Here is a 25261-nt window from a genome sequence, read left to right as displayed (position 1 = left end):
CCCCCCAAAGAGCAAGGCTGTTCCTGAAATTTTTTTTTTTTTCAACATCACTCATAACGCAAGCAGACTCTGGAGTCTGGCTACCTGGGTTCAAATCCCTTCTTCTCCATTTACCAGCTATGCGACCTTGGGCAAGCCACTTAACTTCTCGGGGCCCAGCTTCGTCATTTGCAACTGGGTACATATTAGAATAATCTCAAAGGCTGGCTGAGAGGGTTCAATTCACTCACTAAGTGATCATGTTACTGCACCTCTCTCTTTCTCATACTTACCTTTCCATTAATATCAACGATGTGTGAGGGATAATTTAACATAACTCTACTTTAAGATGTATACCAAGCACTGTAGTAGGTGTTGAGGATCCCGTAGAGGGTGACGAGTATGCTATTAGCTAGCATTTACCAAGCACCTACCCTATGCCAAAGTTCTAAATACTCGACATATATTACTTCACTCGCAAATGTTATTGTCTTCATGAAGGTAACAATTCAAAAAATTGTCTTGATTTTATTTATTTATTTATTTATTTATTTATTTTGAGGGAGAGGGTGTGTGTGCATGCATATGTACACGTGAGCAGAGGAGGGGCAGAGAGGGGCGGGGCGGAGAGAGAGAATCCTAAGCAGTCTCCGTGTAGTCAGCACAGAGCCTGATGCAAGGCTCGATCTCACAGACCAAATTGTGAGGTCATGACCTGAGCCAAAATCAAGAGTTGGACGCTTAACCGACTGAGCCACACAAGCGCCCCACAATTTAAACGTTTTTGAAGTTTTTAAAAAAAAAATGTATTAAAGGAATCACGACACCCAACATGGGGCTCAAACTCACAACCCCAAGATCAAGAGTTTCGTGCTTTTCCAACTGAGCCAGCCAGGTGCCCCCAGGAAGCTACCAATTTACGTAATAATAAAATTGTATATCGACAACTTTACATGCGATACATAATGTCACCCTCACAAGAACCCCATGAGGGAGATGTTGCTCTAGTTCCGCAGATGAGGAGATCAAGATTGAGAAAGGCCTAGCGGATTGGAAATAACGGGACTTCGATTCAAATCCTGCTCTATGGCTCAAAGCCCATGGAGTCCCTACCACGCCATGCCACTACCTCTGCATTGCCAAATATTCCCAAATGCATTGTCGTGCCTGTAGAAATGCAGGTCTTCTGTCCAGAGTATGTGCTCCCGTGTGGCTGGATGTCCAGGCCTGGAGGCAGTTCTACGGATGCTTATGATAATAAGTAGAGGGGGTCTGTGTAACTCTATTTCTGCTTCTTCTACCTGAAGGAAGACCATTTATGTGACGTTGAGGATTGTGCAGTTAAGCGCAGCCGTGGTCTGATGATGGCTCAGTGAAACCATGCGTGTGGATATGGCGGTACATCTGCTCGGCTGATTGTGGGTCCGTGTGGTTTGGTTTGTATCGGTTTGAGGGGCTCTTCTGATTCCCTCCTAAGAGGAAGGGAAAGAGGTGCTAGGAGCCGGGAGCTGGTGGCCTGCTACCCGGACCCGTCAGGTTGGGGGCATCTACTGTGCCTGGGCCTTGCCTGCTGGCTCCGGTGCCTGGTGCTGGGTTTCAGGCCAAAAGATGGAGAAGCTCATTTCCCCTTAAACACCGCAGATTAAAGGCCCGCAGTGGGCACGGGCGGGAGGGCGCCGTGTCGCTCACGTTACAAATCAATTCATTACCGGCACTCGCAGTCGCCTCCGATCTTCAAGGATCGGGGGTTTGATGAAGAGGGTTCATTTCAAGAAATAAACCTTTTAAATTAACCACGAGATGAGGGAAATTTCTTTATTTAAAAAATGCTCAGGCCCTGCTGGCTTTGTTTTCTCTCTCTTATTAGCGCCGTTATTAATAATCCCACCCTTTCTCTCCAGGGGATGGTCCACCCTGCCTGCGGAGGCAGAGTGAGCCACTCAGACGTGGGGACAGGCCCCCAGCCCTGGGCTCCTCTGGCCAGGCCTGTCTGCTCCATCAGGCCTCCAAGGTCCAAAAATGGACCCCACCCAGGCTCCTACGCCCCAGGTAGATTCTCAGGCAGATGGCCATGAACCTGCTGTGTGACCTTGGGCATGTCACCCGACCTCTTTTTTCTCAACAGCAAAATGAACATAGAATCACCACTTTCTACAACTGCACCTTAAAGTTAGGAGTTCAGGCCTCGCATGTTGTCAGTGAGAAATCGGACCCCGAGAGGCAAAATGAGTCATCCAAAGGCACACAAGATCTTCACAGCAGAGGTGGTTTTGACATCAGCCTAATTCTTGGTCTCGTTTTCTACCTGGAGACATGCGTTCGGATGTGGGATCTAAAAATCGCAAAGCCCCTTGGTACACATGATCTCCCTGGATGTGTACTAGTAATTTGTCAGCTGTATCTTACCATCCCTGTTTTACAGATGAGGAGGTTGAGGGGCTCTGGGGACGTCCCAATCAGAGCTTCAACAGGAAACATAAGAAGTATACTCTGTTGGTTCATCTGAGGAGAGTTTAATAAAACAACTATTTACAAAAGTAGGGGCGAGGATTAGAAAAAGTGGAAGTAGTGATGCAGTGTCACAGGGCCGGTAACAGCGGGAAGCCGTGCCCAACCCGGGTGACCAGAACCAGGAGGGAGGGCCGCAGGGAGAGGCAGCAGCAGCAGCCAGCACAGAAGGGATTCAAGGAGTAAACTCCAATTCCCTCTCATCTCCCGCTGGCGCCCCCTTTTGGTCAGACCCAAGGGAGCCTGCAGATGCGGATTGTAGGCCAGCCTCCCAAGTCCACAACAGGGTGGAGAAGGGTGGACACCCAGCATGGGGGCCGGAGAGGGGACTTGCCAGTAAATGGCAGAGGAGATGACCTCAGGTCTTCTTAGTCCAAAGCCACAGTCTTTTCCGCCACCCTGCTCTGCCCCGGCGATACCCGGCCCCTGTCTCAAAGTTGTTTGGCACAACCCGAAGGAAGTGCTGGGCCTGGAGGTATAGCCAAGCATGAGGAATGGCTGTCCCTTCCTGTGGCCACTCTAGGAAGAACCAAATACTGGCATCATGTGATGGCAGGTGATATACCATCTTGTCTCCCGTGGAGCTTGTTTGCATTGGAACAGGGGCCTTCCGGAAACCAAAGGCTTTCACCTAGCAGGGAAGCCCGTGGGAAGATCTTGGGCTCCCTTCCACGGAACCACACCGCAAAGGTCTGCCCTAAGAGTCTGCACACCACAGAGCTTGCACAGGGGTCAGTAGAGTAGATGCCATACACGCACATGTACACACACAGACACACACTGGCAAAGAGAAAATTGGGGCCCACGTATGACATCACCCACCACTTCTTTCGGGGCTTACTCCCCACTGGTGTAGGATGTGTTAGGGCATCCCAGGGAAACCCAGATTAGAGCCCCGCTTTCCTGGCCACTTCGCAAAAATGAAAGCGAGGCTGACAGATTAAGGTTGTAGGGAAAATCGAGACAATGGGACCTGGAGGGATGTAGGGCTCAGAGCTCTGGAGCACTGAGTGACTGGAGGACACCAGGGAATCTGGGAGGAGGGAGAGAGGGGGCTGGATAAGGTGGGGCACAACCACACTGTTTAACCCCTACTTTCCAGGTCCCATCCAACTGGTATTTACAGAGCCATTTCTACGGTGGGGCTCTGTCTTTCTCCTTAGAATGGGGGCTTCCCAAGGCCAAGATCATGTTTTTCACGACTAGGCATGTTTGGGGGTGGGGCTTAACTCATCCTCTGTGTCGCCTCCTAAATGCAGCCCAGAGCTCCGATCTTAGGTGGGAGTTTCAGCTCAGCAAGACCTCCCCATCGAGAAATACAAACCCAGGCACACTCACCCTTTCCCAGCCCCCTGCCACCTGCACCCCTGCGGACTGGGAGAAGGAAGGAGAGGAGGAGAAAAAGGCCTTCCCAGTCTAGGCGTTAGACCTGCCCAGGTGTGTGGGGGGGACCAGCTCACCATCTCATTAATGTGGAATTGTTTTTAGGTTAATAATCTTGCGTTAATTTTCCCTTAAAATATTGTCTTTGACCGTTAAATGCTCACACTGTTATAAAAAGAACGTAATAAATGATCTTGAAGCAAATTCTCCTGCCAAATGTCATAATTTATTTGCATAATTAGCTCTTAATTTTAATTCAATATGCAAATCCATGCTTCCTTTCCATTGCAGCCGCCTGTTTCCCAGCCGGGCGGCCATGAATTTACTGTGTAGCTCTCTCCACGGCTGTCAGAGGCGGGGGTGGGGAGGCAGGCGCCTTCTGGGGCTGGTGCCTGCGGGAGGGGTTCAGACACACAGACTCAGATGGACAGGCCCATGGGCCCCTGCCACATAGGTGCAAACGCCCACAGATGGACCTGTGTGGACGCCAGCATACCAACATGTGGATGGACATGTGTACAGATGCACTGACACATTAACACATATCACAGGCAGAGCCCCAGAGGTGAAGGCATACGAGCCCAGACTCGTAGGCTGACGCATTTAGAAATCCACGGGCGCCCACTGAGACACATTACACAGGTAGAAACACTGCCATGCAAGAACACATGAACACAGACTCCCATGAAGTCCCCTGGCTTCGTGGGCCCAGACGCATGCGCTGACATTCAGAGACTTGGGCGCAACCTGATATATACCTGCAAATGCAAACACCCCAAGACACGGTGCGCCAGCGAGCAGAAGTTCATGGGCACAGACAACGCTCACAATCGAGAGATCCACGGGCCTACACGCAGATGTGCAGAGCCATGCTTGGTGAGGCCCACACAGTTGTGAGACCACAAATCTTTATGCGCACACGCATAACAAGTCGCACTCTCAGAGACAGAAATTTGACAACCCCACAGAAAAGCCGAGATGTGATGTGGACACCCCTGCACATATAGGATTTGGCCTTCGAGTCTCCATGGCAGGATTTTTGAGGCACTGTAGGGCTCGTGGAAAGAGCACCGAGCTTAGGGTCAAGAGACCACATTCTAGTACCAGTGCCACCTCCCAGTTGCTGGGAGACCCTAAGCAAGTCATGTTACTTTTTAAAAATAACAGCTTTATCAAGATATAATTCGCATATCATGCAATTCATCTATCTAAAGTGTTCAAGTCAATGGTTTTTAGTAGATCTATAGGGTCGTGCAACCATCACCGTAAGCCATTTAAGATTTTTTGGAAAATGTTTCTTTATTTTTGAGACAGAGACAGAGAGAGAGAGTGGAGGGGCAAAGAGAGAGGGAGACAGGCTCTGAAGCAGCAGAGCCCAACGTGGGGCTGAAACCCACAAAACCATGAGATTGTGACCCGAGCCGAAGTGAGACGCTTAATCAAACCAGCACCCCTCACTGTGAGACATTTTAGGACATTTGAACCATCTCCCCCCAACCCCATACCCATTGGCAGTCTCTCCTCTTCCCCCAATACTCCCCACCCCCAGATCTAAGCAACTCTTTTTTTTTTTTAATTTTTTTTTTAACGTTTATTTATTTTTGAGACAGAGAGAGACAGAGCATGAACAGGGGAGGGGCAGAGAGAGAGGGAGACACAGAATCCGAAACAGGCTCCAGGCTCTGAGCTGTCAGCACAGAGCCTGACGCGGGGCTCGAACTCACAGACCGCGAGATCGTGACCTGAGCCGAAGTCGGACGCCTAACTGACCGAGCCACCCAGGCGCCCCTAAGCAACTCTTAATCTATTTTCTTTTTCTGTATATTTGCTGACTCTGGACACGTTGTGTAAAGGAACTAAAAGAATGCATGGTGTTTGGGGTTTTTTGGTGATTGGCTTCTTTTACTTAACATAGAGTCTTCAATATTCATCCATGTTGTAACATGAATCAGTACTTCATTACTTTTCATGACCAAATAATATCCCATTGTATGGATATACTACATTTTATTTACGTATTCACCAGTTGATGGACATTTGGGTTCTTTCCACTTTTGGGCCATTATGAAAAATACTGCTCCAACCATTGTTGTACAAGTTTTTGTGTAGGCCCACGTTTTCATTTCTCTTGAGGAGGACTTCATCTTCCCAGAGTTTGGCTCTCCCACCTATAAAACGAGAGGGAATTCATTCCATTAGAATCGGAAGGCTGTCCAGGTGTACTTGTTTATGATTAATACGGAGTTCTCCAGCTGAGACTATGGTTCTCCTCATGTAACCAGACCCACACACACTCACACACACAATTACCAACACGGCCATCAGACACATACCATAGCCACAAAGGCACAGGTGCACCCAAGGCAGCCTAGACCCCTTCAGGGACTTGGTCCTGAGTTTGGGGCCTAGAGAAAAAAACAGAAATGCAGTCAGAGAGATTGTGATAGCCACAGGGAACATTGTCCTGACTCAAGGAGGGTCCTTTCATGGTGAAGGGGGTAAAGTATGGCACTGGGGAGGAAGGGGTTTAGCCAACATGGTGGGCGAAAAGGCAGGGTGAAAGGGTGAGGTTAGCGATGGGTGACTGAGTGAGGATCCACTCTGAAGACCAGGACACTTGGGTGCCACTTCCCCAGCTGTTTCTGCCTTCTCCTCTCCCCACCCATGTTACCCTTTGTCTCCTTGTTCCTTCTCCCAGAGGTAACGTGACTCTTCCCCCCTCCCCAACAAGCTAAGGAGACAAAGGGGATCCTTTTCCAGGATAATTAAGCTTCAAAGTCAGCAGCTCCTCCCAGGAAACTGATCAGGTTTGCCCTGAGAGAGCCCTTTAGTGCGGGAGGGATGGCGAAGGGAGGGGAGACAGGGACAGACAGACAAGACCAGGAGACAGGAAAGTGAACTCGGACACCACTGAGCTGACACTGATTCTTATGACCTTGCACTGTCTGTCAGGAAAGTTTGATCTTTAATTCTCCTTCTTAGGAGAGGGATTTATGGAGTTGTGACCCGATTAGCTACAGACCCCAAAACACTGTCTCCCCACAATCACAGAAGTCCTGGGTATGGATGAGTGAAAATATCTGAGTGTGCGTGTATCCATGTGTGGATGCCCACCGATATTATGGACGTGTGTTTATGGAGCTGTTGTGTATCAGTGTGTAAGTGTGTGAGCGCCTGTCTGTCCCCAACCCTCTCGGCCCCCACCCCCACCCATGCCCCCTGCAGAAGGCTCACTGTGCGGCCTCAGCGGAGTTTCTAACCTGGAGTGATCGCTTTCCTGATTTGCCACTTTAGTACTCTTGTTAATGAATTTTTAATCTTCTTAATGACATTAAACACGGAAAGTAATTAAGGAAAACAAGTTTGAAACTGCTGACTTCAACCCTTTATTCACAACTATTTAATGTAGAATTAATTTGATTTTGCCCATTATTCAAATGAACGCGCTACCTTCTCCTCGGCCCCAGGCCTGTCCCCTTGCCCCCTCCCCACATGCCCAGGGACCCCCTCTCTCACCGCCACCCAGTTATCACTGACCCTAGTGGGTGATGGTTTCCGTGTGACATGTCTGTGCTTGGGGCCTGGGTGTGAGGCCTGAGCCCAACTCCTGGAGGGTAAGGATCAAAGAACGGCCTCTCTGGGTTGGGAGACAGCACAAGGAAGGTGGGGGTGGGGCTGAAGATCTGAGGCTGGAATGATGCAGACTCTTCCATCTCGGATTTCCCACCTAGACGCTCATTATCAGCCCTAGGTCCCACCTATGCACTCAAATGCTTGGTTGTTGGGGACATTCAGATCACAGGGATTTGGTATTAGACTATTTAAATCTATAGACCTCAAGATAGTCAGGTATCTGGAAGCTCAAATGCTGAGGTCCCATGAAGTCCAATTTCAGACCATTTTTCAAAATTTCACTTTTATAATTTCAGAGAAAAAGCTTCTCTCCCTAAACCCTGAGCCTTGGGCCACTATCTGGGTAAGGCTAAAATGGGCAGGTCATAGCTGTTTGAAACTGGTCCTGGGTGGAGAAACCAGGCCCCAAGCAGTCAGCCAGTCCAAGCCTAAGTGGGTTTTGGCCTCCACCTTCTGGAAGGGGTCTTTTCTTTCTTTCTTTTATTTTTTTAAAATGTTTATTTTTTGAGAAGTGGGGGGAGGGGCAGAGAAAGAGGGAGACACAGAATCCAAAGCAGGCTCCAGGTTCCAAGCTGTCGGCACAGAGCCCGATGCGGGGCTTGAACTCACGAACTGTGAGATCATGACCTGAGCCGAAGTCAGCCAACTGAGCCACCCAGGCGCCCCCTGGAAGGGATCCTTAAGGGGACTCTGACCCTTGGATGAGAGGAAAGACAGGGTCCATATGAGCCCTGGGGGCACTCAGGTCCTGGGCTTCAATGTCCTCACAGCTGGGGGTAGCTGGGCTAAGGCTATAGTAGGTCACCCCCCCCAGCCTCCTGACTCCTGCCCCCAAAAGGCCACCTCCTTTACCCTTGGGTCCCAGATATTGTTTTGTGTGTGTGTCATACCTGTATAGTGGTGAGAAAGGAAGGTTTGGGGTGGACACGACCCTAGGAGGCAGCTGAGGGAGGGGAAAAATCTCAGCATGTGCCCTTAGGCAGATATGCCATAAATCCTGGCTCTGGACCTCCTCTGGACTTTGGATAAGCTCTGACCTCTCCTCTCCTCCTCTCTGAAGTGGGGAGACCGACTCTTACCTCAAGTTGTTACAAAGATTCAGTGAGATGTCATGGTGACCTTACCATTAGCTCCTGGCAGTTCCAAAAACATGCCAGAGAAGGAAAACTGAGGGGTTCAGGGGCTAGGAACGAAAAGAGGGTCTTAGGAAGCCATGGATTTGCCCAGATATACTGAGGGTAGAGAGGGGAGCTAGCATCTGGGAGCTTCCTCCCTTTTATCCCTTCAACAACACTGGAATTTTTCCTTGGCTTCATTCCCCTGAGTTATATCACCAAGGGGGGCTTTCTCTCTTCCCCCCTCTCCCTTACCCCTTCCTCTTGCCTCTTCTCTCCAAACAAGCCTCCCCCAAGCCACTCCACTCATCTCAGCTCCTGGGAGCAACCAGTCCTCCCCCCCCCACCCCCCCCCCCCCCCCGCCCCCCATCACTGCACTGAGCCATGACTGGGCCTGAGCTGAGGCGGGAGTCTCGCGCCCCTTCCTCCCATTCCAGGGACTTTATGGGCTGAGACGCTGCCGGCTTGCTCACTTCTCCCTCTCTCCTGCGTCTCTCTCCATCATTCTCCATGTTTCTTTCCCCCTCTTTCTTTCCTCCTTTGCCGTGGCCGGCCTTTCTCTCATCTGTCTGTCTCTCCCTATCTCTGTGTGTTTCCACCTCTCTCAGTTCTCTTTCTTCAGAGACCAGGGATTCTAGAACATTTCTAGCTACAACTGTCCAGGGCACACTCTCAAGAAAGGAAAGCTGACCGGGGGTACTGGGAGGACCCCACCTCGAGTGTGCCCCACTTCCCCTTCTTGCTGACATCCTACGAAGGACCAGGAGAAAGAGGACCTGATCAATGTAGCACACTCACACCACCCTCCCACACCTCCTCCCCACCCCGACCCTCTCACACTCAAAACCCTCTCACAAAGACCCACACACTCTCTCACACCCACACGACAAACTTGCACCTCACTCACACACAGACACAAGTGTGAGCAGGCACAGATACACACGGACGCAGATGCACACTCGCACACAGAGCCCCCCCCCCACAGATGTGTATGCGCACACACACATACACACGCAGAGATCCCACAGGCGCCCAAAAGCACAGGGCAATGATTAATGTCCCCTCAGAAAAAGAAATTATATCGAATAAATTAAACTACTGTGGCAGCAAATTGAAAAATAAGGATGTAAATGAGGTTTGAATACTTAATATCGAAGACAAGGGGGGGGAACAAAAAGGGATCGCTGGGTCCCCTGAGAGGGGAAGAGGATGTTCCCTCCTGCTCCCCGGTTCAAATCTGGCTCCTGTCCAGAGACCTCAGAGCTGGGGGCTGGGGTAGTATGGGGCTTCAGTCAGCACTGGGGACCCTCTCTTTGGTGGCCATGGCAGAGAGTCCCAGAGCCTCTAGAAAGACCCAGAGAGGGAGGATGAGGAAGAGGTGATGTAACCACCTGGTAGCATGTCATATCTCACCCCTGACAGACCCCAACACACAAGTGGGTACTTGCTTCCAGACCCAACACATGCTCCTTTGAAGGTCCACCCTGGCTTACTTGAGCTCACGACTCATCTCCCCCTAGATCCCCACACACCTCAAGACACCCAAACACATTTGATCACATATGCTTGCTCAGCCCTCAACTCAACGTCAAAGCTGCACACGTTCTCCGAACTCGCCTGCCTCATCGCCACCCCCAATATGTCCTAAACCCGCTTCGCACCCTGACCACACCACAGGCATTCTTCCCCCCCAAAAGCCCAGTGCCCACTGGGCACAGTCCTACCCACACCAAACACCCCAAACACACATCACACACATCTGCACATACATGGGTTCACACACACAAACATAAACTCTTTCCTTGGAGCACATCATGACATACTCCTGTCACACACACACACACACACCTCTCTCTCTCTCTCTCTCTCTTTCACACACACACACACACACACACACACGGATGGTAATACCATCCCTGAGCCCCAACCCCTCAGAAATTGTGGGAAGGAGAGAGGCAGGGTTGGAAGAGCCTTCTCTTTCTCCCTAGGCTTTAAGGGAGTCCTCCGTGTACACACACACACACACACACACACACACACACACACCCCGGAGCACTTCCAGCCAGCCTCCATCTTTCCATTTCTCTCTGCCTCCCTCTCTGGCGCTGTCTCAGTTTCCCTCACTTTGCCTGTCAAGTGCTTTTTCCTTGTCGCCTTTGTCTCGGACACCCCAATATGTCCTGCCCCCCTCCTCCCCGTCGGTCGCCAGGCCCTGAGCCGCCACCCGCACCCCCACCCTGCGGCACCCCCGCCCCTCCCCCTCCTCCGCGGCTCTCGCTGTCGTCTCTGTTCATATATATTTAGTATTTATTTACAAGGCTGGGTTTTTTCCCTGGGCGGGAAGCCAGCCGTGCACAGAAATCCTTAAGATGCTATAAAGCTGGTGAGGTATAAAATGGAAAGTGGTTAGTGCGCTGTTTGGAGATATCTCACCGGCGGCCGGGGGCCCGCGCCGCCCAGCCGCCCGCTGTAAATCTCCCGGAGTTTAGCGCGCTTGTTTGTATCAGGCCGCGAGGGGAGGGACCGGCCGCCGGGGCGGGGGGCCGGCGGGAGGGGGCGCCCCCCAGCGCCGGGGACCCCTCGGGAGAGGGCGCTCCCTCTTGCAATGGAGGTGGGTGAAGGGGGGCTGGGAAGCCGCCTTTTGGGAAACAGAGGCTCCTCGGCTGTGCCTCTTCTGAACTCCGCCTAATCTCACAGGGGGACGGAGAGAAAACGTGGGGCCCAGAGCTCCCCCCACCCCGCCCCAACCCCAGCGCGCGCGGGACGGAGACCCCACAATACCCCCCACCACCTGTGAGCCTCCTCCCCAGGAGCTTCACTTCCCCGCCCCTTCTCCGAGGGCCTGTGGTCTGTGGTCTGGGGAGGGAGCAGATGACCCCCGCCCCCTGCCAGGAAGAGTTTGGGGCAGGAGACCAAGGTTCCTCCCTGCAGAGCTAGGGCCTCTCACACTTTATTTCACTCCCCTGAGCAGCAGTTGCCTCTCCCTTGCAGGGTCCTGATAGCTCCTACCCCAAGGGCTGAAGGGAAGATGAAATGCATCAATGCAGCTGAAGGATTTAGCACCGTGCCTGGTACATAGTAGATGCTCAGTGAATGCCGACTGTGTGATTTGTGCCAATCTGCCCAGCACTTTGTTCATCCGTGTGTTTAGCTAGTTGCTCATTTACTCATTTATTTTGTCAACTATTCACAGCACCCATCCACCCATCCATTCAGCAGCTTCAAGCTGTGTGGTTCTGGCCTCTGTGGTGGAGAATTCTGCAGAAGGCAAGAGACCTCCCAGGGGAGCTCCAGTTGGGATGGGGCACTAAGATCTACACCAAGAGGGTAAAAGAGCCACTTCTGGATTAAGTAGCATTTCAGGGCAGCTTGGAGGAAAGGGCTCACCCCACCCATCAGCATGACATCCCTGTCCGCAGTCCCTGGTGGAGCCCTTTGACTTCCTGTGGCCTGAAAGTCCCAGGAGGGGTGAAGGAGCAACTAGACTGTGAACTTCCAGAGGGCAGGCCTCATCCCCCACCCGTCCCGCCCCCAACCCCAGCAGAGCCTGGAGCCAGCTCTCAAGAGCTGTCAGTAAGTGCCCTTTGATTGATGAGTTGGGAAGGCTGAACTCTGCCACACTCCTCTCTCTCTTTAGAGCGGTGACACACCTGTCATATAACCTGCACACGCATGTCCCAGCTCACCTGGACACATGTCAGGAGGGCCAGGAGTAATGACTGGGAAATTTTAGGTGGTCACTGCCCAGAAATGGAGGCTCAGAAGAGCCAAGTCTGTGTCACACAGTCATGTCCAAGCCAGTCTTTCTGTCTTGGTTCATTCATTCCATCATTCATTCACTCATTCATTTATTTATTCAACAGGCGTTTACTGAGCCTCCTGGGCCAGGGGCTGAGGACAATTCAAATGAACGTTACTTATGGGGCGCCTGGGTGGCTCAGTGGGTTAAGCGGCCGACTTCGGCTCAGGTCATGATCTCGCGGTCAGTGAGTTCGAGCCCCGCGTCGGGCTCTGTGCTGACAGCTCAGAGCCTGGAGCCTGTTTCGGATTCTGTGTCTCCCTCTCTCTGACCCTCCCCCGTTCATGCTCTGTCTCTCTCTGTCTCAAAAATAAATAAACATTAAAAAAAAATTTTTTTTTAAATTAAAAAAAAAAAAAAAACAAATGAACGTTACTTAGGCCTGGCTCTCAAGAGGTTTATAGTCCAGGACAGCTGTAGGGCAAACATTCTAGTAATGACTATTGGGAAAATAAGAGCCAAGAAAGCTGTAGAGGACTAGAAATTTCACAGGGAAGAGAAACCACTGCTGGTGGTGGTGGTGAACAACAACAACAACAACAACAACAACAACAAAACCAGCAGGCACCTTGCTAAGCAATTTATAGGGAGTATTCAGAAGATGGCTTTACTTGAATCAGGTCTTGCAGAAAATTAGGATATTGATGGGCAGAGATAAGCTGGGTGTTGGGCAGTGATACCATCCCAGAAGGACAGCATCGCAGGCAGAAGAAGAGAATGGACCAGCCCACAGAGGTGGGAAGTTGCTGGGTGGGGAGTGTGCAAGGGAACCACTCAGAGTCCAATTTGGCTGGCAAGTATGAGCATGAAGGAGAGTAATGGGAAGTCTTGGAGAGAGGGGGAGGAAGGGGCCAGGTCACAAAGGGCCATGAATATAGGAGTCAGGAGTTTGTACTTTATTTAGTATGCAGTGGGGAACCATTGAAGGTTTTTGAGCAGGAGAGTGGCACGATCAGAGCTGTGCTTTAGGAAAATGAATCTGGCAGCAGTGTGTAGAACAACCGGAGACATGGAACTCAGAGGCAGAGAGCCCCGCTGGGAGAAAGAAGCCACACTTGGAGACTTGGTGCATGGCTTGCACTCAACAGGGTTTGTTGGTTGAAGTGAAGAGGCTTGGGAGAGCTGTGACAAGGGCCTTCCTGGAGACAGTGGTGATGGCGAGGCAAAGATGGGTACCAAAGAAATAAGGAAGCATCTCTGAATTTGTACCCTAATTGAAAGTAGAGATGAGGACGGCAGGGGACTAGGGGCTCCAAGGCTTCTGTGAGGGTAAGTGGGTGGGCAACAGGGCTACCAACAAAGTCGGGAGTCACATGCTGTTGCTGGCTTTAGGAGAGGCATGCAGGCTGCTTTTTGAGTATGAGCCTTGCGCTGCCCGGGTTGTGGGCTTGGATCTCAAGAGAAGCTTGGGGGTTAGAGATCAGTGCTCCCATTACCTGCTCGGGGGTGACAGCTGCAAGTTTCCAAGTGACTAAGATCTCCTGAGAGACTGGAGAGAACAGTGGAGAGCTTTGCACTGTGGCTACATTTGGGAGAGACTGTAGGGGAAGAAAGAGACAGAGAAGGAGGGTTAGAGACGCCGGAGGAGAGTGCAGTGGACAAGGCAGCCAGGAGATGGGTAGTTCTCCTCGAGTGACTGGTATTCCAAGGCTTCCCAGGGGATGGGGCCTGAGAATCAGAAGTGGGGCCTGGTGGTCAAGAGGTTGGACGGGAGGCCGGGAGCAACCTTGTCGGGGGAGAAGTGAGGCTGGAGGGTGCTCCTGGGAGCAAGGGCTACTCCGGGGCACAGCATGCAGGGTAGTCTATCACCTGCCCACTGCTCACACCAAGCCCCCAGATTTGAGGTTTCACCAGAGGCCCTCTTGTCCCTCTCCTGGATGGAGCAAAGGTGGGAGTCAATGGGCAGGAAAGTGGGAGCCACTGGGACCGAATGCCCCCTGACTTGGGATTCCTGAGACCCTTAGATCTCAGCACACTCAGGGGTTTCTAAGGTTCATGCTGTTTACTTGGCTACAAACCACACAGCCATGCTCTTCTTTTTGATGTAGGTGACACCCTCGTCGGGTCATCCCCTGGACAGGGTTGACCACCCTCTTCCTTGGCACTAGAGCGCACTCTGTTCCACAGCTGGCTACCTCTATCTTGGGCCATACCCCAGCACCCGGGCCAGCGATGCCCAGGTCCCCCAGCATCCCCGGAACCGTGGGGTTTAGGAAGTAGAGGGGACAGGACCCAGAACCTCATTTCCCATTTAGGAGGAGCAAAGCATGGGAGGTGGTGTGGGCCCCCACCCTCCCGGAGGGGACCCACAGTCCTAAATGCCCCCGCGCCTTCTCCATATTGTGGGAAAAGCTGCTGCATCCATCACTGTCAGGCGCCGAGTTTGAATAAATTTGAATGCACTGAGCCGTGGGCTGCAGTTTCTATAATATCACTTTCCAGTTTGAATATTTCACTTACTTTTTTTTTTTGAATTTCTTTTTATCCAACAGTTTCTCCTCCTTTTCATCTCCCCCCGCTGCAGCTGAGCTCTGGATGTAGAGAGGACAGTGCCTTGAGGGTGTCTGAGATGGGAAGAGACTAGGCCTTTAGTAGCTTTGGCATCTCTGTCCTCCCGCCCGCCACCCTCACCCAACACATGTGCTCCCTGGGCCAGGAGCTCCATCTCCCCACTATTTGTATAGATGGAGAAACAGTAGTTGGAGCATGAGCCACCCTTGAACTCCCACCCTTCTAGATGGGCAGACCAAGTGTGCCAGCGTTCTGCTTCTTCCCTACAGGGACCTTAACCCCTCACCTACTGACCCTCCATCATATGCGGGTGTGTGTGTGTGTGTGCGCGCGCGTGCATGTGCGCACGCGCGCGCACACACACACACACACACACACACTCCCTCAGATATATTAACTTGTACCTAAACGCTAATGGCAGCTTGCAATTTCCCACTAGGAAGCTTGCTCCTAAGTCCCTCCGGCCACTGTCCTGCCTTCCCCTATAAATGAGGACCCCTGGCTATGGATTCCTTCTCCATCTCCCTGTATCTCTTCACTCTCCATCCATCAGTGTGGTGTCAGTACAGCCATGCCTCCGGATAGGGGCTGCTGGGAGGGAGAAAGGAATAGAGTCCTGGCAATGCATTCCAGAGAACCGTCTCCCAACAAGCCCCATGATTTGCTGGACTATGGTTAGTGCCATCCCCACTCCTTGCCCACAGCTCAGGGACCAGGAAGAACTGAGGTGCAAGGAGGGAAAGAGACCATCCTCAAATAAAATGAGTCAGGATTGCATTCAAGCTTGGGTCCAGATAGGGATGGGGAAGTGAGCAGATTGAGAAGGGTATTCTGGGGACCCTCTGAGTCTGTATTTTTCTATGGCAGCATCTGGTCACACTGCCCCTTGGACCATACATAAGGTACCCTGGCTACATAGATAATCTCGAGAGGGCAGTGACCATCCAGGAGGCCCAGTGATACTGACATCAATGAGGACATTCTGCTTTATGGGGCACACTAAGTGGCTAGAGGGCCACTGAGTGCTCCAACCATCTAAAAAGGACCCACATTGGCCATCTCCCATGGAAACATTATTCATAGAGCACATGCTCCTCTTTCCTGCCAGAAATGGCACTTCCTTTGGCTACTAATAGTCCCCCAACTATGCCTACATCTGTCACATAGTAGGTATGTATTGGGGGTTATGTATGAGGGGAAGCAGGAAGCAGAAAGCTTCCGTGAATCTCTGACTTCTGGAGGCAATGCACAGCTCCCCACTCTGTGCCTGATCCTGTGTGCTTACAGTTAGTGGAAAAGGCAGGATACAGGGAAGAAATGGTCAGACTTTGGGAGCACAAGATGTGACTGGGGAGGTGAAATTATCATTCAGAGTAATATTTATTTCTACTTTACATTTTGCTATGCTCAAAAAGGGTTTGAGCAGATTTAGGACACACACACACACACACACACACACACACACACACACACCCCAAAACAGTTTAGAAAAAGAGAGAGGACAACTGGAAATCATCTGAAGGCAGGAGAAAGATAAATGGAGCGGGGTCTTGTGGGAGGAGTGTCGGCAGTCAGCGCGGCCATCGCCAGATGGGGGCCTGTGTTGTAATTGTCCACCTCTCGAGGAGCTCACCTGTGTGGGTTCAGGTAGTCAGGGAAGGCTTTCTGGAGGAGGTAGAACCAGTCCAGGGACTCGACAGATGGCAGAACAAGGCGGATTGGTGGTCCAGCGGCAGGACTGGAGGAAGGAAAGTCGGAGACCAGGAGCTGAACTTGTGGCAAGTGTTGGTCAGGGAGGGGTTGGCAATGGGAGCAGTGAGTTTGAGGGACAGTGAGCAGGTGGCAGAGATACAATATGTCCAGGGGACAGTAAAGAGAGGAGAGTCGCTGTGAGCCATTGATAGGAGGTGGGGTGGTCAGTGTACTGAGAGGATTTAGGAGGTGCCCCAGACTAGCTTGGCCTCACCTCAATATTTCCTAATTCTAATACAGGCCTCTCAGGCCCCTCTTCCTGCAGCCCCTCTCTCCACCCCCATGAGCTGAAACTCAGCACCCAGCAAAGACAGCCCTCACCAATGGAGGGTTGGCTATACCAAACAGCACCCCCTCCCCAGAAGGAGGCACAGACCCCTACGAGGGCGGAAGTCTGAGCCTCCCCTCCCCCAGTGTGCCTGGGCTGGCCCCGTGGCGGGAGGGGTGCGGTGTGAAGGGAGAGGCTCTCCTGCCGCACCATGACAGATGATTGACTCGAAACAATATCTAAGGCGATCAGGATAAAGTGCTGGCCATTTCAAGGCTCAGCAGAATTCAGATTCTAATTAGACTTCTCACCACATTCCAAATAAAAATGGTTCCCCTGGTATCCTCTTTGCCTATCAGGTGTCTCTCCCTGATCGCTGGAACAAAACGCATAAAGAAAGTGATTAAAGCCATAACAAAGGCATAAAATTGGAATTATCGCTGCCACCACATCTGGGAGCATGGAGTGTCACCACACCGCCCCCTCCTCCCCAAACCTGCACACACACAGAGATGCTGTCCCACCCCAGCTCCTGGCTGGGCACCCTGCAATGATAGCCATCAGATAGGTGAGGAGCTGGAGGGAGGAGTGTTCAGGGGAAGGGGTGGAACTGGGAGGTGGGGGGGGGGGTCCAAGGAGCCAGAGACTGGAGATTAGGAGGGAGTAAACTGGGCAAATGAAGGGCTCCAGGCCTGGGGAGCAAGGAGTGAGTGGTCCAAGGAGTGAGGGATGGGCAGACAATGGTCACTGTTTCAAGTGTCTAAATATTTGCCAGTAGAGAGGGCCCTTGGGGCTCTTGCCTTGATGACCTCACCACCCCCAGGACATATACGCTCATGTGCACACATTGTAATCAGGGCTCACAATGCGCTATCAATTGTTTCATGCCTTGCACGTGTTGTCCATTTCTGTTGGGAGATACCTCAAGTCCCCCAGCTGACCCACTGCCCAAGCCACTGGACCCAGTGCTGGTTTCCAGTTCTCTTTCCCCACCTGCGTCCAACAGAGGGCACCCACCTATAGAGACTACTAAGTCCCCATTGGTCCCTAGCATGTGTGTGCACAGCCAGCATGCAGTCCAGAGACCCCAGTCCCCTGCACTGCACATTTGCACACATGCACACACGCACACATGTACCATGCCTATAACAATACCCTCACACAGTACACCACATTCTGGGAATTTAGCAAAGGCCCCCATCTCTTTGGGGCCCTGGCCTCTCTAGCTCTTCTGCCTCCCCTCCTGCAGCCCCTGTCTGCCCCTCACAGCTAGCCTGGTACCTGGTATGGGGCAGCCTTGTTCCCTGCGTGGGGTGGGTAGGCAGGCGGGAGGTCCAGAGGAGGGTGAGGGAGTGGGAGCGGGGCTCTGAGCGGGGACGATATAAAATTAAAAGGTAAAAAGCAGGAACGCAAATGGAGGGTGCTTTCAGCTTTCACATTATTAATGACTCTTCAAAAAATCGGCGAGTTTTCCAATCTTCTCTGAGAAGCGCTTGAAGGAGCTCACAGATGAAACTGACCTTCAAAATGTTCTTTGGTCTTTAGTTAAGAAATTCGCTCGCCATTATGGCATCATTAGGGAAACAAGGATAAAATTACTCCATGGTTAATGACCTATAGTATCTCCCCACCAAAATTTGTTTCAGATCTAATAAAACTGTGCTTAACACACTCGGATGAGTTATGAGGACTGTTCTGCAGGGTATTAAAATGTGGAAAATAGATTTTCCGAAGCTGGGGGGACTGGACTTTTTGAATCAGATAGCAGAATGGAATTTTCTGGGCAATAAATTCTTCCATGTCTCAATTTCATCTCGCGCTCTCTCTCTCCTGCCTGCCTCTGCCCCTCTCTCTCTCCCTCACTCTCTCTCTCCCCCACTCTCTGTCTCCCTCTCTCTGTCTTTCATCTTTTCCTAAAATACTGAAGCAACACAGAAACCTTTCCAATTTGAAGCCTACATAAACTTTGAAAAAAGCAGAGTGACAAAGGCCATCTGTGTGTGGTCGTGGGAGCCTGCGTATGCATGCACGCGTATGTTTGTGGCTCCTGCCTGCCACACAAGAGTGGAAGCAACTCTCTCCATCACTTCACCCAGTGGAATGGAGGTGACACCCTCCATTTCTCTATTGCCGGCCAAGCTGCCAGATCTCGCCCTCTGCACCGAAATCACAGGGCACGCCCAAGCTAATAACCCTTCCTAGTGTCTCCCCCATCCGCCCCCGCCCAGGGCCACCATACACACCAATGCCAGGAGTCAGCCTATGAGAACACACCTGCCCTGTCCACCCCAAACTTCTCGGGGATGGGAGGGGGGCTGCACTGGCCTTGCAGAGCTGCCCTGTTTTGCACACGTGCGTGCACATCAGCACATGCTAGCCTTCTTGGTGAGGCACACCCAGATGCCCCAGCCAGCCAGGCTGGAGGCTGAGACCCGAGCCCCGGCCCAAGCACTGGCCGAAGGTTTTCGGGGGCTGGAGACTGCCGCGGAGAGAGGTGGCTGGCGAGGTAATGGCATTTTGCTCTCTTTAAACTTTAATCTTTCCTATTAATTCCCTGCAACTGGAGAATGTGTGAGAGTTAATGTTCCGTGAACGTGTTTCGCACTCGGCAGTCTCTTCGAGCTAATTACCTTCAGGTGCTAAATGGAGGGAAATTGCAATCCATTTGGATGTGAAAAAATTTCGCCTTCCCGTCCCCTGTGAGACATCCTTTTTCCTGAGTGCTGCAGAAAGAATGCTCTCTGGGTGGGAGTTTTTTTCCTAATGTTTTTTTTCTTCGGCCCCTTCCCCCGCCCCCTTTCTCCAAGAGTCTGGGTTTTGCAGGACGGTGGTGGTTGGAGACTGGAGGAGACCTGGGCCTTGGCACAAGGTCCAAGTCTGGGGTGGAGGCCAGGTGGGGAGGGACTTACAAGCAGGGGAGATGCCCAGCCTGAGAATCCAGCCCTTGCCCCTTAGAGGCCTTGGAGTGGAAGTGTATTTACACGCTTAATAACACGCTTATTACCAGTGTTTCTCAGCTGCTAGGTTTTGAATACAGATATAATAGAATTTTACAAGCCACATAAAAGCTGTCCTTCTCCTGGACCCTGAACTGGGGTGTCTGGCAGGGTGGAGGACAGGGAATGGCAAATGGAGATGAGGAAGGGGCTTGAGGAAGGAGAGAATGGAAATGGATCAGAGAACTGGACAGAGAAGAGAGGAGAATGGTGTGGGAGGGAGATGGGCAGGGGGGTTGAGGGGGAGATGGGTAGGAGCTCTGTCTCCATCCCAGAGAACTGGCACCAAGGAGAAAGGCATGAAGGCCAGGAAGGTCAGCTCCCGAAGCCTCTTAGGTCTTGGCACAGCACACTCACCTTAGTGACACGCCCATCCCTCCAGCCCCATCCTTGCCCTCTGGTCTCAGACCTCAACCTCATCCAAGCCTCACAAAAAGAGACATCTAATTTTACCTCCTCCCTCTGCCTTGGATCCAACCTACTAGTCTTTACAAATCCCATTTCTTAACCTAGGTTGGGGCAGGGAGCTGTCCAGGTGTAATATGTTGCTTCCACCCAACAGGGAACAGTCTGGTTTAAGACACACAAGACAGAGCCCCTCACCCCCTAAGTAAATAGCACTCCATTTGAAAGAGGGTTTGGCCCCCCATGATGGCCTGGGGTTTTACCCTCCACTTGGAATTCTTTCTCTGGTCTCAACCTGTGTACTACTTGTGAGGGAACAACCATTCTAACACTGAAGAGCCTTCTTTGGGAGAATATACTGGGAAAATATTGGAGTGACTTGGGTTTACTTATTTGTTAAAAGTTATTCTGAAGGGTTTCAAATATAAATATACATAGATACATAGATAGATAGGTAGATTTAAATGTTTATTTATTCATTTATTTAGAGAGAAAGCATGGTGCACGGGCGGGGGAGGGGCAGAGAGAGAGAGAGAGAGAGAGAGAGAGAGAGGGAGAGAGAGAATCCCTCTGCTATCAGCGCAGAGCCTGATGTGGAGTTCAAACTCAGGAACCATGAGATCATGACCTGAGGCAAAATCAAGAGTGAGATGCTCAACCAGTTGAGCCACCCAGACGTCCCTTAAAAGATCTTTCTACCTATCAACTGGTTTCAATAATTATCAACATAGGGCCAATCTTATTTCTTCTATCTGCCAGGACTATTTGGACACAGACATCAAATCACCTCACCTGTCGATAATTTAACATTCATTTCTAAAAGTTAAGGACACTTTTAGCATTACCTCAATAGCATTATCTCACTTAAATAAAAATTAACTATAATTCCTTACTCTCATCAAATATCTATTCAGTTCTATAGGCTACACTTTCTTTTTTAAATTGTTGAAAATTTCTTTAAAAAAATTTATTAATGTTTATTTTGTTTTTGAAAGAGGTAGGGGAGGGGCAGAGAGAGAGGACAGACAGAATCCCAAGCAGCCTCTGCACTATCAGCACAGAGCCTGTCACGGGTGAGATCATGACCTAAGCAGAGATCAAGAGCTTGATACTCAACCATCTGAGCCACGCAGGCACTCCTAGGCTATACTTTCTTTCCTCTTCTTGCAATTTATTTATTGAAGAAACTGTGGGCCATTTGTCCTATGGAATTTCCTTCATTCTGGATTTTGCTGATAGCACCCCTGTGGTATCATTTAACATGTTTCTCTGTCCCTTTAAAATGGTAGATTCCAGAGTTGCTTGGCTTCAGATTTGATTTTTTGGCTAGAATATTTTACAGTTGGTGTGAACTTCCTATTGCATCACGTCAGGACCACATAATTCCTCGTCGTTTTTCTTTTTAAATATCAAGATTAATCAGTGGGCTCAGTTGCTGTCAGCTGGATCTATCCATTATAAAGTTCACGTTCAGCTTTTTTCCCTCCATCAGCTTTTCACTTAATGGTTTTAACAGCCATTTACTATCATTGACTCGATCCATTCTTTCATTAGGTGTTGTTGTATTTGTTTTGAAACTGCTTCTATTCTTCCAGCTTTTTATTTTGACAAATTTAAAACTGTACAGCAAAGTTCACTGTTGCAATGAATGCTCATATACTCTGATACAGACGAACAATTTGTAACTATTTCCACATTTGGTTTAACTCTCCCTTTCTTGTTCTAAAACACTTGTGTGTTAGTTGCTGACATAAATGACACTTCATCCCTAAATACTTCAGATATCTTTTAAGAACAAGGACATTCGTCTGTACTGCACAGTGTAATGATCACTTTCAGGAAATTTAACATTTGCCTGATAGATGAGTTCATATTCAAAACCCTTCTATTCTCCCAGTAATGTTCTTTATAACTGCCCCTCCCTCATCCCAATGTAAGATCTTTCATTGTATTTATTTTGTCTTTTTAATCTCCTTTATTCTGGAATAGTTCTCCAAGGTTTTGTTTTTGTTTTTTGTCTTTTATGAGTTTTGAAAAGTCCATGCAGCAGATTGTCCCTCAATTTGGATTTATCTAATGGTTTCCTCATGGTTAAATTCAGGCTAAACATTTTGGGCAGGAATACCATGTAGGTGATGTTTCCTTCTCAGTGCATCATATCAACAGGCATATGATATCAGTTTCTCTCATTATTTGTGATGATACGTTTGATCATTTTTAAGGTAGCATCATTCAAGATTCTCCATTGTAAAGGTGTCCTTTGCCCTCTCTGAGTAATACATTATGATGTAGGTAGGGGCAGGATTTGAGACTGTGAATATCCTGTCCTCTAAATATTTTTGATCCAGGGATTTTAGCATCCATTGATTATCTTGCTCGAATCAATTAATTATACCTTTAGTAGTTATAAGATGGTGAATTTTCTTTTTAAAAATTTTTTTAAATAATGTTTTAAAGTTTATTTATTGAGAGAGAGAGAGAGAGAGACAGAGACAGAGACAGAGACAGCGCAAGCAGGCTCTACACTGTCTATGCAGAGCCCTACGAGGGGACTGAACCCATGAACTGCGAGATCATGACCTGAGCCAAAGTTAAGAGTCAGATGCTTAACTGACTAAGCCACCCAGGCGCCCCTGGGTTCTAAGTTGACAGTTATTTTCCTTCAGAATTTTGAGGCTATAATTATTTATCTTCTGGTTTCCATTGCTCCTAATGAGAAGCCTGTTGCCTGATTGTCATTATGCTGCTAGCTTGTAAGATTTTTCTCTTAGATGTTCTGCAGAGTTACTAACAGTTTTAGGTGTAAATCTCTTTTTACTTATTCTGCTTGGGAATCCAGTTGTGTTCCTTCTTACTGAGAACTTTTTTTTTTTTTTTTTTTTTTTGCATTCAATACCAATTTGCCACCATTGAATCTTTATATTTCTTCTCTCTCTTTTCTCTCTGTTCTCTTCTTCTGGAATTTCTAATATCTCTATTGTACCTTCTCATTTTATTTCTCATGTCTTAACTTCTTCATATTTTCCATGACCGTAACTCTGTGAGAGGCATTTTGGGTACTTTCCAATTCGCTTTCCAATTTACTAATTCCTTCTTCAGCAGTGTTATCAACTGCTTAACCACTCCATTGAGTTGTTTTTATTTCAATATTTTATTTCTAGAAATTATTTTTTAATGTTTATTTATTTTGAGAGAGAGAGAGAGAGAGAGAGTGCAAGCAGGGGAGGAGCAGAGAGAGAGGGAGGAGAGAGAATCCAAAGCAGGCTCTGTGCTGTGAGCATGGAGCCCTATGTGGGGCTCAATCTAATGACCATGAAATCATGACCAAAGCCAAAACCAAGAGTTGGAGGCTTAACTGACTGAAGCACCAAGGCACCCCTGCTATGAGCATTTAAAGTATACAGCCAGTCTGTTCAGCTTTTGCCATTGTTCATCTGAATTTTGTTATTCGTGGATAACATATTCTTCAATCACCTTCAAGGATAAGTCATCATCTATAAGACCTATGTTGCTCAAAATGCAGGTTGCAATCCATTAGTGGGTCAGGAAATCAATTTAATGAAATAAAATAGAAAATAAAATACCAAGGTACATCACATATGTAAGTATAGGTACTGCTTACTGAAATTTTGTTTCAGAGGGATGTGTGTATGTGTATATGCTGGGTCATCATGCAAAATATATTTCAGCCCGTGATTCAGAGTAGACATGTTTGAAGGTCACTGATTTGGACCTTTCTCTGAGACCCTACTCAACCTACTACCCACTTTTGGCAGGCCCACCTTCAAGAGCAAAGATTAATTGCAAGAAGATAAGCCTTAGGAAAACTCAAGGCCTATCTTCTCCATATAAAGTTCTTAGAGTACAACATCATACCCTAGGGAGGAGGGCAGATCTCACAAGTTTCTATACTGCCCTGAATTAGAAGCCCCACAAATGGTCAAGGATACCCAGTGAATCACAGATATTCCCTGTGCCCCAGGACTCTGTACTTCAGCCTAATATCAACTCCCTGGGAAGGCCTTTCAGCTGATGTTTAGCAGGACTTTGAGACTCTTAAGTGCTGTTTCTCCAGGGTCTTGACCCCTAGACAGATGCTTGAATGTGGCTCTCAAGGCCACCATAAAATAGCCACCTGGGAGAACACCTAGGCAATTACTCCCCTGCACTTAGCTCCCAGGGAAATTATCATCTGCGGAAGTCCCCTACACAGTATAGAAAGTAGAAGTGCCAGCTGTAAAGTCTTTACTTTGAGCATCAGCATTGTTATTGAGAAAGGCCCCAGCACTTCTTCCTCCGCTGTACCATCCTGAATGTCTGAAAATCACACAAGGATTCAACCCATTTCATTTACAATGAACCCTGGTATGAAGGGATTTTAGCCTCATTTAGCTTCCACATTCAGTATATCCCAAGGTTCCAAAATAAAAGAGTCATCTCTAAAAAATCAAACTGATATCCATTGAGCTCCTACTAAGTGTCAGACATTTACACCTTTTGAATGATCTCATTTAATCTCTATAGTAACTTTAAGAGGTTACCCAAATAACTTTAGGGTCAGAGAGGTTAAGTAACTTGCTAGAGGTCACCTAGCTAGTAAATGGTTGCTGCGGTGGAATTTGAATTTCAGTTTGGCAGGCTCTTGACCACTATTCCCACTCTACAGCCCTTCAGTAAAAGGCCTCTCTGCCAACAAGGACATAGATTCTAAGGCCAACTCATGCAGAGCCAGTGCTTTCTCTGCATGACTGGCCTAAGACGTAAAATGACCAGGATGTAGATGCCTTCTCCCTGGCTAGCTCCCTGGACAAGTTGCTTACACCTCTGAGCCTCAGATTCCATCCACGCTAATACGTGGACTATCTCCGTCAGGAGGCTGCTACAAGGAAGACATAAAATAATGACATGAAA

At 49.4% G+C, this 25261-nt stretch overlaps 1 protein-coding gene across 2 annotated transcripts in view; it reads right to left on the bottom strand.

The window, feature by feature from the left end:
* Positions 1-5164: 5164 nt before the first annotated feature.
* The window catches only part of HIF1AN (hypoxia inducible factor 1 subunit alpha inhibitor), a 77050-nt gene continuing 56953 nt past the window's right edge, over positions 5165-25261 (bottom strand). The window contains exon 5 of one of the 2 annotated variants that reach the window (XM_049646492.1): positions 5165-6038. In XM_049646492.1, coding sequence (XP_049502449.1) covers positions 5871-6038 — 168 coding nt within the window. In that variant the 3' untranslated portion in view covers positions 5165-5870. The remainder of the gene's footprint in view (positions 6039-25261) is intronic. The other variant, XM_049646493.1, reaches the window with a different exon arrangement.

This window comes from Panthera uncia, chromosome D2 (genome assembly GCF_023721935.1).
Source record: "Panthera uncia isolate 11264 chromosome D2, Puncia_PCG_1.0, whole genome shotgun sequence".
NCBI lineage: Eukaryota > Metazoa > Chordata > Mammalia > Carnivora > Felidae > Panthera > Panthera uncia.
This window is presented reverse-complemented; position numbering and strand designations above follow the sequence as displayed.